The sequence below is a fragment of the Marmota monax genome, unplaced genomic scaffold, assembly GCF_021218885.2.
Source record: "Marmota monax isolate L192 unplaced genomic scaffold, Marmota_monax_Labrador192_F-V1.1 WCK01_AAM20220418_F8-fsc00047, whole genome shotgun sequence".
NCBI lineage: Eukaryota > Metazoa > Chordata > Mammalia > Rodentia > Sciuridae > Marmota > Marmota monax.
The window spans coordinates 1,101,890-1,115,110 of record NW_026692072.1 but is presented as its reverse complement, the minus strand read 5'-3'; the positions used below and the strand labels follow the sequence as shown (position 1 = coordinate 1,115,110).

Sequence of the window (13,221 nt, the reverse complement as noted above, 5' to 3'; positions counted from 1 at the left end):
CGCCAACTACTAGCACCTTTTTCTTCTCCAGGTTCCGAAGTTTCTTGTCGATCACCCCGAGAATCTGCTTCATGGCCTCGGTCTGGACAGCGCCGGTGCCGGTTGCTGGGTGCTGAGAAGCCGGCGCAGCTGCTCCGGCCCCCGCCGCCGCCTCACTCCCGGAGGAACCCGACGGCGGTGGCGGTCCAGACGACTTGCTGCCGCTTCCGCTGTGGCTGGTGGCCGAGGGCATCTTTAGACCGAGAGGAGAGAGAAGAAAAAGCGGGAGGAAGGACAAGAGCGGCGAGTCAGGAGACGGACGGAGCGAGACGCGGGACAAAACGCGCAGCCGGCGGGAGCTTGCGCGAGTGGTGGGGGAGGGGGCGGCGCGCCCCGCCGGCAGGAAGAGAGCGCGGGCGCGCGCGCGACCCGCCAGCGGGGCGCCCGGCCGCCCAGCCCCTCCCCCGCGCGAGCCCAGGCTCGGCCCGCCCGCCCCGGGGCACCGTACTCCGGCCGGGGGCGGGGCCTCCCAGCGCGGCCGCCAACAGCCAGTACAACGGTCCCACCGGGGCGGGCCAGGACTCGTCGCCTTCCGAGGGAGGGGAGAGAGAGGTCAGGGCCAGGGGTGGAGAAGGGAACTGAAAATGGCTGGAGGAGTGGGGAGGACTTGAGGACAAGCCCCTCGCGACGCTCCGGCCGGTCCGGAGGTAAAGGACACTCGGGTGCAGCGGCCCTCTTCCCCTTCAGCGCCTCGGTCCGGGTGGCGCTCACCGTGCGCGCGCGGAGCCGCTGGAGATCCCGAGTGGGCAGCTGAGGGGGCGAGGGTGGCGCTGCGTTCCGAGGAGTGTCGTGCGCTCCGTGGGCGCAGGCAGCTTCGCCCTGTCCCCGCTGCACCGAGAGCCGCTCCTAGAGTGGCGAGCGCCGGCAGCGGGAGGGACTTAGCCAGCCAGCCCTCCGGGCGCGGGGGGCGGGAGAAGCGGGGCGCTGGGGCCTTCGCAGCCGTCGGGCTGCCCGGCGCGAACGCCTGCCGGGAAGCGCCTGTCCTGCCCCCTCCCCGCATGGTCTAAGCCCTTGAGCCGGGGGCCGGCCACATGGAGCAGGTCGGAACGGACCCTGGAGTTCGTAGTAGCGGTGTGTTGAGTTTTGAGCAAAATCGAAGCTGGGGTCCTTCAGGCGAAGTCGCTTGGCGTCCAAACGGGGACAATAGGTGTCAAGCAGCTGCTGTGGAGCTGGCGACTGCCCCAGGAAGATCCCTTATTTGGTGGGAGTGGGGGCAAAGGGGCGTGGGGTGGGTGGATGGTGCATTCCCTGTTTCTAGAATTCCTTTTGTAATGCAGAGCGTGTAAACTTCCTCACCCCAAGAGGTCTTCTGAAAAAAAGGACAATTGGCTTCTTCCCCACAAAACAATCACCCAGTGACCCAGGAGTTCTCTGTAGAATGCGTGGGGAATGAGCGTGGTTGGGGGCTTTTGAAGTCTTGAAACTACGGGCTCAAGTTAAAAATCATTTTCGGCCGCTCTGGGCTGACATATGTCTCATAGGCCTAAGTATTATGAATTATTAGGCATTTCGTTTGTTTTAGATTTACCTAAAACTTTAAAAGAATGTTGAATGGAATACCATTTTTTTCTCCCTCCAAGAGAATTATTCCGGGCTTGGGGTGGGGTGGGTGTGGACAGCAAACAAAATGAGAAACCAACTGCTGGAGGGAAATGTATTAAAAGGATTATAATCAGTGGAAAATTCAGCAAAATAATGTTGTATAGAAACAGTACATTATCAATTTATAATTTAAATTCCATGAAAAAGGAGATTTGGATGAAAGTTCTACCAAACCCACTATTCCCTAAGGAATAAAATGTGTAATACTGGCTGGCAACTGTGCATCCTGAGGGATCCTGGGGAAACAACAGCCTCTGGCCTTGAGATATTACAGTTAGCTGCAAAGTCTCTTTATAATAGTCATTCAAATATTTATTGAACACCTTAGTGTATGCTAGGAACTCTTTGGTGCTACGGATTGTGATCAAAATCTCTAGTTTTGTTACAGCTGTTTACCGGTGACAAGTCCTTGCTTCCCCAAATGCTGAAGCACGCAGAGGCAAGTGTAGAGTGGAAAGTGGAGGCTTTATTAAAGGACAGCAGAAAGACTTCTCCCCTGAGGAAGAAGGGGACCCAAAAGGCAGAATTTGTGGAAGAGGGAGATCTTCCCTTTTTTTATAGCTAAGTTTTCCCATACTCAAGTCTTTTGTTTCCCTTTATCTTGCAGTGATAGAATGCAGGTGGAAGGACTCAAAAGGTGGGAGATAGGTGGGCTGAAGGAGAAATCTGGGCAGGAAGGGCCTGGGGCGGTTTTTGATTAGTTAGCACTTTGCTGGGAGCTGTTTCATTAACAGTTCCTTAGGATGAGTTGGGGCCTTGGGGACATGAACATTTCAATTTCCCCAAGTGCTGCTCTGCATTCTCTATAACGGCCTCCATTATCTTTATCTTACTTGATATTAGACCCTATTTACCTAACTACACTAACTACCTATCCTCAAATCTGGCTTCGGTTTCAGGAAGCTTACAGTCTAAAGTAGGGGGAAGACAGGTGCATGTCTGAACTGATAAAGGGAAAGCTTTGCTGAGTGATAATAAGAACCAGGACTGCTGAAGGAAGTGCAGAAGAATGCCAAACAATTACCTTGAAGAATTTTCAGTTAAAGGAACACAGAGTACCAAGATAAGCAGGGAGACCACCATGGCTGAAGCACAATAGGAGGTGAAGTTCAAGACAAAAAGGAGCCAGGCTTGTACAGCCTGATAGGCTACTATGAGGACTGTGGCATTTGCTGAGTGAAATAGGGAGTCTCAGTTTCTTGGTCAACCTGTGGTTTAACCACTATTGCAGCTGTGGATAGAATTAACAGAAAGTGTTTTGGAGGTGATAGGGTGGAGCAAGAGCAGAAGCTAGGAAACCAGTGGGAGGCCATTGAAATAATCCAGCCCAAATTTGGTAGCTAGGGACAAGGTCAAACAGTGAAGGTCATGACTAGGGTTGATTCATTATGTATTGTAAAAGTGGAGCCAGCAGATTTGCTAACCAGTTGTATGTCAGATATGAGAGAAGTGAAAGTTGATCTAAGGTTATTCAAGATGTAAGGACCTAAACTATACTTAGCACTATGATAAACAATTATACTTGGCCTAGAGGCTGGAAAGAAAGATTACAAGAAATGCAACTCCAAGTATACTCTACCCAACCACTATCAACTATCATCACATTAACACCGACTTCAGCCCAGACTATTGAGTTAATCTGCATTTTAATAAATCTTCAGGAGGTTATTATGTACATTAAAGTTTGAAAAATAACTGATTCCTCAGAACTTGACCATTGTTATTGAGATCAGATATATAGTCCAGTAGACAAATTCTCAGACCTGCAGAAATTTCTGTGAAGCCCAGCAATTTGTGATTTAATAAGCTTCCTGGGTGATTCTGGTGCATGTCATAGTATGAGAAAGAGACTTCTAGGGGCTGGGGTTGTGGCTCAGTGGTAGAGCACTCACCTAGTACATCTGAGGCCCTAGGTTCGATCCTTAGTACCACATAAAAATAAAGGTATTGTGTCCAACTATAAATATATATATTTATATATATTTTTTTTAAAAAAAAAGAGAGACTTCTAATGATTCAGGTTTGATTTGAAAAGGGTTTGTGATGTGCTAAAGAGAGATCCCTTCCGCTTTTCCTTGATATTTAACCAAGCAGCAGTTACCCGATGTAAAAACTGATGGTAGCTAAATTAGGATCTTCAAGAAAAAGAAAAGATGTTTAAGTGGAAGCAAGATGAGAAGATGAGTGAGTCAACACAGAAAACAAAGATTCTCTTTTGGGGGTTCAACTTATCCCATAGGATATCAAATGAGTCCATTTCACAACCCATAGGATAGCAAGCTAAGCTAAATTATTCCACAGTAGTGACCCTGAAAGTTCTGTGACTTAACACTGGAATCCTCAGACTACAGTCCTGTGTCCAAGTGGCCCTCCATCTGTTTGGTTTTTTTTGTTTTTGTTTTTTTGTGGTGCTGGGGATTGAACTCAGTGCCTTGTGCATGCTAGACAAGCACTCTACCAACTGAGCTATACCCCATCCCTGTTTTGGTTTTTTAATATTTTTTTTAGTTATAGATGCACACAATATTTTTATGTGGTGCTGAAGATCTAACCCAGTGCTTCGTGCATTCAAGGCATGTGCTTTACCACTGAGCCACAACCCCAGGCCCTTCCATCTGTTTTTATAAATAAAACAGCCACATCCCTTCATAAAGAAATGCTCTATGGTCAATTGCATGCCACACAAAGCAGAGTTGAATAGTTGTGACACAGAGAGTAGGGTGTGCATAACAAAATACCATCTCTTCCTTTACCAAGAAAGTTCACAAATTCTTGGCTTAAAGCAATAATTGGCATACATCCATCACAATTCAACCGAAGGCTTTGCTCCTAGTGGTCACTCAGTAGATTCAAGCTGATGGTGAAGCCATATCTCAGGTGTTGCTAATAATTGTGCCCATAAGGAGAGTGTCTCTGGTAGTCAAATTGGTCCAGACATGCAATGTGTGCCAGGTTACATTACCCCTTCAACCATAAGAGGATCAAGAAATGCTATTCTAGCAGATGCCTGGTAAGAAACTGGGTGAACCCAATATATCTGGTGAACATATATAGCTATTGTGCTTTCACTTCCTATAGTATGTCATCTCGATTCCATTTCCTTGATTTTGTGAATTCTTGCAGTGTCAGCAGGTCCAGAAGACCAATAAATATAATGCAAAACTGTTTTTAGGCTGACTTCCTGCGCAGTTCAGTGCCGTGATCTCAGTAAGCCAAGTTTGTCTATTTCCTACTTGTCAGAAAGGGGTCTGAGACTGTTTCTGTCAGTTTCTTGATGCTTTAACTTTTTTTTTTTTTGTACTAGGGTTTGAATCCAAGGGTGCTTTACCACTAAGCTACATCCCCAGCCCTTTTTATGCTTTATAGTATTTTGAGACAGGGTCTTGCAAACTAGGACCTCACTAAATTGCTGCTTAACTCCTCAAGTCGCTGGGATTACAGGTTTGTGCCAGCACACCCAGTTTAACTTTGTTCTGTTCCTAATGCAAAGCCAGGCAATAGTAGAAATAGGACATTTAAAGGTTTTTCTCAGCAAATAAGTAGGAAAACAGAATGTTTATAAATAGAAAACAGAATGTTTATAAATAGTCTCCCAAATCATCAGTGGATGTTTGTCATAATTTTTCCAGTACTGCTTTTTCAGTGACAATTTCACCAAATTAATTGGCTATGTGTCCATGAGCCACCACTAACCTGAGATTTTTTAAGGGGAAGATAGCAGTTATATATGAACATAGGAAAGTTATGTCCAATTCATTCTACTGTCTTTCCCATTCCCATTCACCGATGCCCCCCTGTCCAATCTGGTGCACCCACTTCTTAACTGTAATATTACACTTAGAAATAGAGCTTCATGGGCTGGGGATGTGACTCAAGCGGTAGCACGCTCGCCTGGCATGCGTGCGGCCCGGATTCTATCCTCAGCACCACATACAAACAAAGATGTTGTGTCCGCCAAATACTAAAAAATAAGTATTAAAATTCTCTCTTTCTTTAAAAAAAAAAAGAAATAGAGCTTCATGTTTTGTAGAGAATAAGTTCAGTTTTCTTAGATTTCACAAAATACTATTGTCTCACTAAGTTGCTTAAGGCCTTGCTTGCTATGTTGCTGAGGGGCCTCAAACTTGCAACCCTCCTGCCTCAGCCTCCTGAATTGCTGGGATTATAGGCATGCACAACTATAACCAATAATACTGTTGTTTCTTAAGGAACAGTCTTAAAACTAGACACGGTTTTCAACATAAGAGGAAAAATACTTTGGTCAATGGTTCTAAAATTAAAATCTTCCATGTACTTATGTGAACTGCATATTGTTTTAACAGGGTTTCTATATCAGTGGTCTTCAAACTGTGGTGATTTTGTTCCTCAGGGACATTTGGAAATGTCCAGAGATATTTTTTAATTGTCGCAATTCGAGGGGATGGTATTATTGCATCTAGTAGGTAGAGGCCAAGGATGCTCCTTAAACATCCTACAATGCATAGAACAAACTACACAGAATTATTCAGGCCAAAATGTCAATAAAGCCAAGGTTGGGAATGTCTGTTCTAAGAGACCAAAAATAATAGTTATTCATTCTAGCACTTAACAAAAACACTGAAATGACATTGGGGGTGGGGGGTAGTTTGTTGGAAAATAAAGTGTAAAATAAAGTTAAACTAGGAACAGATCATCATCTTCCATCTTGGCAGCCTAATCCTGGTCTTTTTCAGGCAGCACATATACTATGTATCATTACTCCCACTAACACAACCCTCGGTGAACAATAATTGGAGAAAAATAATTCCCTTCAAGTGATAACTGCTCCACAAATTTTATAAGGTTTAAAACATTATGTATCTCAAAATTACACAGTGGGAAAATATAAAAAGTCATTAGCTTATTCAAAATTGTAAGTACAACTAGTCAGGATATATATTATTTCAGGAATGAGAATACTTAACAGCACAACTCCCTCAAAGGTAATACCCTTCAGGCATTAATAATTTCTTTCTCCCAGTACTGGGAATTGAATCCAGGAGCACTGAGCTACATCTCCAGCCCTTTTTATTTATTTTTTGAGACAGGATGTTACTAAATTGCTGGAATGGCCTCAAACTTGCAATCCTCATGCCTCAGCCTCCCCAGTTGCTGGGATTACAGGAGTGTGCCACAGCTTTTGGCTGATTTATTTTTTTAATCCTGAGAATCTAAAATTTTAAAGGTCTCCTAAGCACTAAATCGTTGAAGACATGAAAAATGTTATGGAAAGATATAGGTCCTGTATTTTGGGTTTTTTCCACTTGTATAGATTTCCAGTGGATTCAAATTTGCAAAGGGGAGAGGTATAAAACCTCACTAGTTCTCATCCTTGATGCTATGCTTCTCGAGTGGGCAAGGACCACCAACTTCAAAATCACCTGGGATTCTTGTTGAAATGAAGAGTCCTGGACTCCATCAGGGATAGAGCATCTACATTCAAGAATCTGAGACCTACAGCTAAACATTTTAAAACTCAAAACTCCCCTTTGGGGGCTGGGGATGTGGCTCAAGCGGTAGCGCGCTCGCCTGGCATGCGCGGGGCACTGGGTTTGATCCTAGCACCACATAAAAATAGAGATGTGTCCATCGAAAACTGAAAAATAAATATTAAAAATTTCTCTCAAAAAAACAAAAAACTCCCCTTTGCACATTCAAGTTTGTGAATCTCTGTTCCATATTAGAAGACTGACTGTACATGCCACTCATTTTCACACACAAAAATAAGTGCCAAGAATATTCAAACAATTTTTTTCATGGTTGCCTTTCTTTCTCTCAGGGAGTGTTTTAAGAATCTCTTAAGTAGGGCAGGTTGACAATGGCTTGGCAGGTAGAAAAGGACAGCGAACTCAAGTGCTGATTCTGGAAGAAACAAATGGATTCCAAGATGGGGGAGGAGAGAATGTGGAGAGAGACCTGCTGAGAAAAGAATGCACTCAGAATGGTGAATAGCAGGTGAGGGTGAGGGAAGGGAAGGGTGACTCAGCAAGTCTGCAGTGCACTAAGGTACATTACATTGGAAAAGCTGATAGGCAAGAAAAAGGAGGGCGGGTTGGAACAGTTAGACTGCGGCGATCCTCCAATCTCTGGCCGGCCGTGTTAAAGCCCTGCTAGCTGGACCCACCCCCTGAGCTTCTGAATGAGTAGAGGCGGGGCGGGGCCGATGTTTGCATACCATGCGCTTTAAGACTCCTGTAAGTTTTATAGTGATGTTGATTCTCCAGGTCTGGGGACGACATTTTAAGAACTATTGAATTAGAGCAACTTTTAAAAAGATTAACTATAGAAGCAAGGAAAAATCTAAGGGGAAGATATTTTTCAAAGTAATCCAAGATAATATAGTATATTATAAAATAATACTTTCTGCTGCTGGTTTTTGTTTTATATTAAACAGGCTAGTCATCCTCTCTCCAGATTTTGCTTTCAGAGGGCAATGAGAGAAGGAACAAGCCAATTTTTCTCTAGGCCCTCCTTGTCTAATCCCAAAGCCTCTGACAGTCCTACTGCAAGATTACATTACTGTATGTTTTTTGGAGGTAAAGCTGAATTCTGTGCTCCTATTCACCTAAAGAAAAAAAAAAAGTACAATTCTTTAAGAGGATCCAGGCTGGTTTGATAAGAAAATTAAAAAAAAAAAAAAAAAGGAGGAGGAGGAGGGAAAAAGAGGAGGGGGAGGAGGAGAAGGGAGGGATGATAGTGTGGCAAGGAATACATTTGTGTAACTTTTTCACAGAAAAAAAAAACATTTTTTAAACCTCTGCTTTTTAAGGAATTGCAAGTCATACAAGCTTATTGCAAATAATTCAGCTAAGAAATAAATTGTGCAAAAAATAAAACTGTTGTATAACAACTTTATTCTCATGTAACACATCATAAATTCAACCCAAAGTGTACAATTCAGCAGTTTTTTAATATATTTGGAAGGTAAAGCAACTATCACCATTATTTAACTTTGCTATATTTTTATCATCCCCCCCAAGTAATTAGTACTCCATTAGCAATCACTCTGTTTATCCTTCTCTCCAGGCCCAGGTTTTCACTAGTCTATTTTCTGTATCTATGGATTTACTCATTCTGGACACTTTATGTAGATGGTACCTTACAATTTGTGGCCTTTGTGTCTGGATGATTTCATTTAGTATTTTCAAGATCCATCCATGTTGAAGCATGTATTTCATTCAATGACCAATATCCCATTGTACTAATAATTCCACATATCCATTCATCAGCTAATAGACTTGTAGATTATTTCCACTTTTTGATTTATATGAATGAGGCTGCTGTGAGCATTCATGTACAAGTCTGTAGTGTGGACATGTTTTTAAGTTGCTAGGTATATACCTAGAGTAAAATTGTTGGGTTATATGGTAACTCTGTTTAACTTTTTTTTTTAATATTTTTTTTTTAGTTGTAGATGGACTCGATTCTTTTATTTATTTATTTGTTTTATGTGGTGCTGAGAAACGAACCCAGGGCCTCACAAGTGCTAGGCAAGCACTCTACCACTGAGCCACAACCCCAGCCCCTCTAACTTTTTAAGCAACTGCCAAAGTCTTTTTCAAAGTGACTGTACCATTCTATTCCCACCAGCCATACAAGAGGGTTCCAATTTCTTCACATCCTTCTCAACTCTTGTTATTGTCTTTTTTTTTTTTAAGGTTTTAGAATGTGAGCATACAGCCTTTAATGTTATTGTCTTTTTAACCTAGCTGTACTAGTGAATATCTGAGTGTGTCTCTCTTTCCTTTTAGTATTGGGAATTGAACCCTTGTGTATGCTAGGCAAGTACTCTACCACTGAGCTACATCCCCAGCCCTTAGTGAGTGTATCACAATGAAAAGTAGTATCTCACTGTGGTTTAGATCTGCTTTGCTGGCTATTTTTAAACAAGAGTTAGATTCTTCCCTTCTTTGGGTGGTTTAGGTATGAGTTTGCCAGAAAACCTGGGAAAGAGAATCACATTTCAAGGTCTTATACTTTATAAATCAGGATTGTCACAGCTCTGATGTCTACACTGCCAGCCAATGCTACAAAGTACCTAGGTGATGAGACTTTAGGAAGAGAGTTCCAGGAAAATATACCAGCAATGGGTGGATATGCAAGCATGTCTAATAATTCGGACTTGACTTAAACTTAGGCAAGATAGACAGTTGCTTGCCTAAAAGTTTGATTTTAGCATAAGGAAGGAGTCTCCAGCTCCTTATTATTCCTGCAAATCTATCTACTTAACAGCACTCGGCAATTTATGTGTGCCAGGCTGTACATGTTGATTCACATATTGAATAAGACATAATACTATGGCCTTGAGGAAATCAGTGTTGAAGATGGTAGACAGAAAAAGAAATAAAATCTAGGGTAGTATACCGCATGAGGTATCAGTACACAGTCACCAAAATGGTTAAAGTTTTAAAAATTGAAATGTACAAGGAACATAGAACAACTAGAAGTCTCATACTCTGCTGGTGGGAGCATACACTGCTCACACCATTTTAGAATCCTATTTAGCATTATCTCTTCAAATTGCATATTCAATGTATCCTATAATACAGAAATTCTATGTATGTATATATTTAGTAGAAATGCAAATGTACAGTTATTGAAAGACATGTACAAGAATTTTTATAGTAACATTGTGACCTTTTAGTAACCAAAAATGGAAACAACTTAAATGTATATCAATAGTAGGATCTAAGTGGTATATTTGTTGAAATATTATACAGCAGTGAAAATGAACAGATCATGGTTATTAGCAATGACATGGAGGAACACAACACATATAATGTAATCAAAGAAACTAGACACATAAAAACAGAGAACAATACAACATGGGTAAACTACTAATCTATAGCAAGATAAATCAGAACAGTGGTTACCTCCAGGATTAGGTAACAACTGGAGTGAGGGAGAAGAGAGGCTTTTGAGGTCTTAGTAATTAATATTCTGTCTTTTGATCAGAGTGGTATTTATATGGGAATATTCACTTTATAAAACTCAATTAAGCTATTTGCTTATAATTTGCACTCTTGTATAAGTATGTCATACTTCAATTGAAATGTCAACTTAAAGTATTTCATTTTTTTAAGGGTAAAACCAAAAGCCCATACCAGGAACGGTGGCACATGAGTGGGGGTGCTTAACTCTTTATGGAAGGAAATCAGAAAAAGACTTTCTAGAAATGTTGCTGGAGCTGGACTTTGGAAGATACGTGTGTGTGTGTGTGTACACACACACACACACACACACACACATACATATATAATTTATTTATTTTTAAACATACAAAAGTGAGTAAAGAGGTAAGCCCTAATAATAAGCCCAAAGGCTCATAGAGGCGTAAAATCATAGAGTATGTTTTAGGAATCACAAACAATTCTATTTTGTTGGAGCAGTAATTGGGGAGGGATTTCAGGAGGGAGCTACAGATGATAAGACCTACTAATGACAAGTTCATGAAAGCCCCTTTCATCCAGTTAAACAGCTTGAACTTGAACTGTAGCCCTTAGCCTTGTTATGAAAATATATTCCCCTGATGTTCTCAAGAAAATTATGGGCCATCTCACTGGGAAAATGCACATACAAAAGTATGGAAATAATTCACATTTCTTCTGATACTGTGTATGGACTCCTGTTTCATGGATCTCACAATAAGAATTCTTTCTTTGCAACAGATAACAGGGATTAATTAAAGAGCTGCAAGAAGAACAGTGGCAGGATTAGTTAGAAAGACCAGTGGATGCAATATGGAAGTTAGATTGGAAACTGAGTTAGGATGACCCATAGGAACTGATTAAAATGGTAAAAGAACAGAAAAGGGCTTAAAGTAAGCAGTATCAGAACAGAAACCTAAAGATATTCATAGGTAAGGTTTTCAAGATAAGGGGCTGGGGATGTAGTCAGTGGTATAGCACTTGCCTACCATGTGCTAGGTCCTGAGTTCAGTCCCCAGCACTGCAAAGAAAAAACAGGAGGGGGTTGCTGATTTCATGTGAGGACTTAGGAAGAAGGTTGCTTGTGGGATTCCTGCTTTTAGAACACCAATTTAAGACAGAAACTAGGAAGCACCAAAGACATTTTATTTAAAAATGAACTGAACTGAGGCATAATTACTTGGAAGGAAGTTGAAGACACCCTGACTCCATAGACTTCCAGTGCCTCCTGATGGTGGGTATTGGGGCCCAGGCTCCTTGACTCCAGTGGCACCATATGCATTTAGGCCTTGTGTGCTGCTAGAGTAGACTTGGACAGAAACAAATCAATCTGCGTGCCCTAATTCACAAAGCCATTAAGGCTTTGCCTTGGAAAATAAAAACAAATTCTGACACCTACAAGCATGATTTATCTCTGTGTTGGAACTAAAAGAGAGATGTAAGGGAAGAGATTGAACATTTGGATCCTAGGTTTACCATGGCACGGAGCCATCGTAACTGAATGTAACACTTTTTTTTTTTTTTAATTTTAATTCCTACTTGTAGTATTGAAATGCTGCTGGGCCCCCAGATCATCAAAATACTTTCTTTCATTGAATGAGGATTGCCCTGAGCTATTTGGTGGACATTTTGTCTGGTCACAGCAGATCACACAGCAATAAATAAGGACTACACAAGGATAGAGGATCGAGTAGAATCTTGTGTTTTACTCTCACAGCAAGCAAAAAGAATCTGAGCAAAATTTCCAGTTCTATTTATTAAGACAACCTGAACCTTTGGAATCCGAAGTTATCACACAAGGGAGACGAGTTGAAGGCTCCAAGTCATCTGATTTGAACATTGAGAGGAATGTGACCTCATTTTGAACCTCAGGAGAGTGAAACAGGATATATTGGTCTAATCAGATTTGCATTTTTAAAAGATCACTCTGGCTGCTTTGCAAAAAATAGATTAGAGGAAGGCAGATATGGATGCAAGAATAACAAGAGGCCACTATAATCATAGAGGCCACAGTAGCGTGAACCATAGGGAGCAATTTCAATGGATTTAATATACATATATTATGTATACAGTATTTCAGAGGTGGAATAAATAGAACATGGTAATTGAATGAATGTGGGAAGGTGGTGAGAAAGAGAGAGGAGTCACAGATGACTCCTAGGTTTCTGATTTGTGCATTGGGTGGATGGTAGAACCATCCCTGAAGAAGGACCAGATGGGGTGCTAGGAAATGGAAGTTCACTTTTATACACGTTAAGTTTGTTGGGTTATGAGACATCCAAATGGATTTGCCAAGCACATGATTGAATCAGGTCGTAGAGTTGAGGGGAGAGATCTTGGTTAAACCTTCGGTGTGGGATTCATTCAAATTGAGAGTGTAACTGAAGCCTCGTGGTAAGAATAAATGAGAGCTGTTGAGATATTAAAAATAAGAGGACCAGCTGGGCACCAGTGCACACCTGTAATCCCAGCAGCTCGGGAGGCTGAGGGAGGAAGATGGAGAGTTCAAAGCCAGCCTCAGCAATGGCAAGGCGCTAAGCAACTCAGGAGACCCTGTCTCTAAATCAAAATAGGGCTGGGGATGTGGCTCAGTGGTGGAGTGCCCCTGAGTTCAATCCCTGGTACCAAAAAAGAA

General features: G+C 42.0%; 1 protein-coding gene across 1 annotated transcript in view; it reads right to left on the bottom strand.

Annotated features, from left to right (window-relative positions):
* The window catches only part of Caprin1 (cell cycle associated protein 1), a 39,632-nt gene extending 38,728 nt beyond the window's left edge, over window positions 1–904 (bottom strand). Inside the window, exons 1-2 of the mRNA XM_046455841.2 lie at window positions 751–904; window positions 17–232 (exon numbers count right to left, since the gene is read on the bottom strand). Coding sequence (XP_046311797.1) covers window positions 17–232 — 216 coding nt within the window. The 5' untranslated portion in view covers window positions 751–904. The remainder of the gene's footprint in view (window positions 1–16; window positions 233–750) is intronic.
* Window positions 905–13,221: the final 12,317 nt, after the last annotated feature.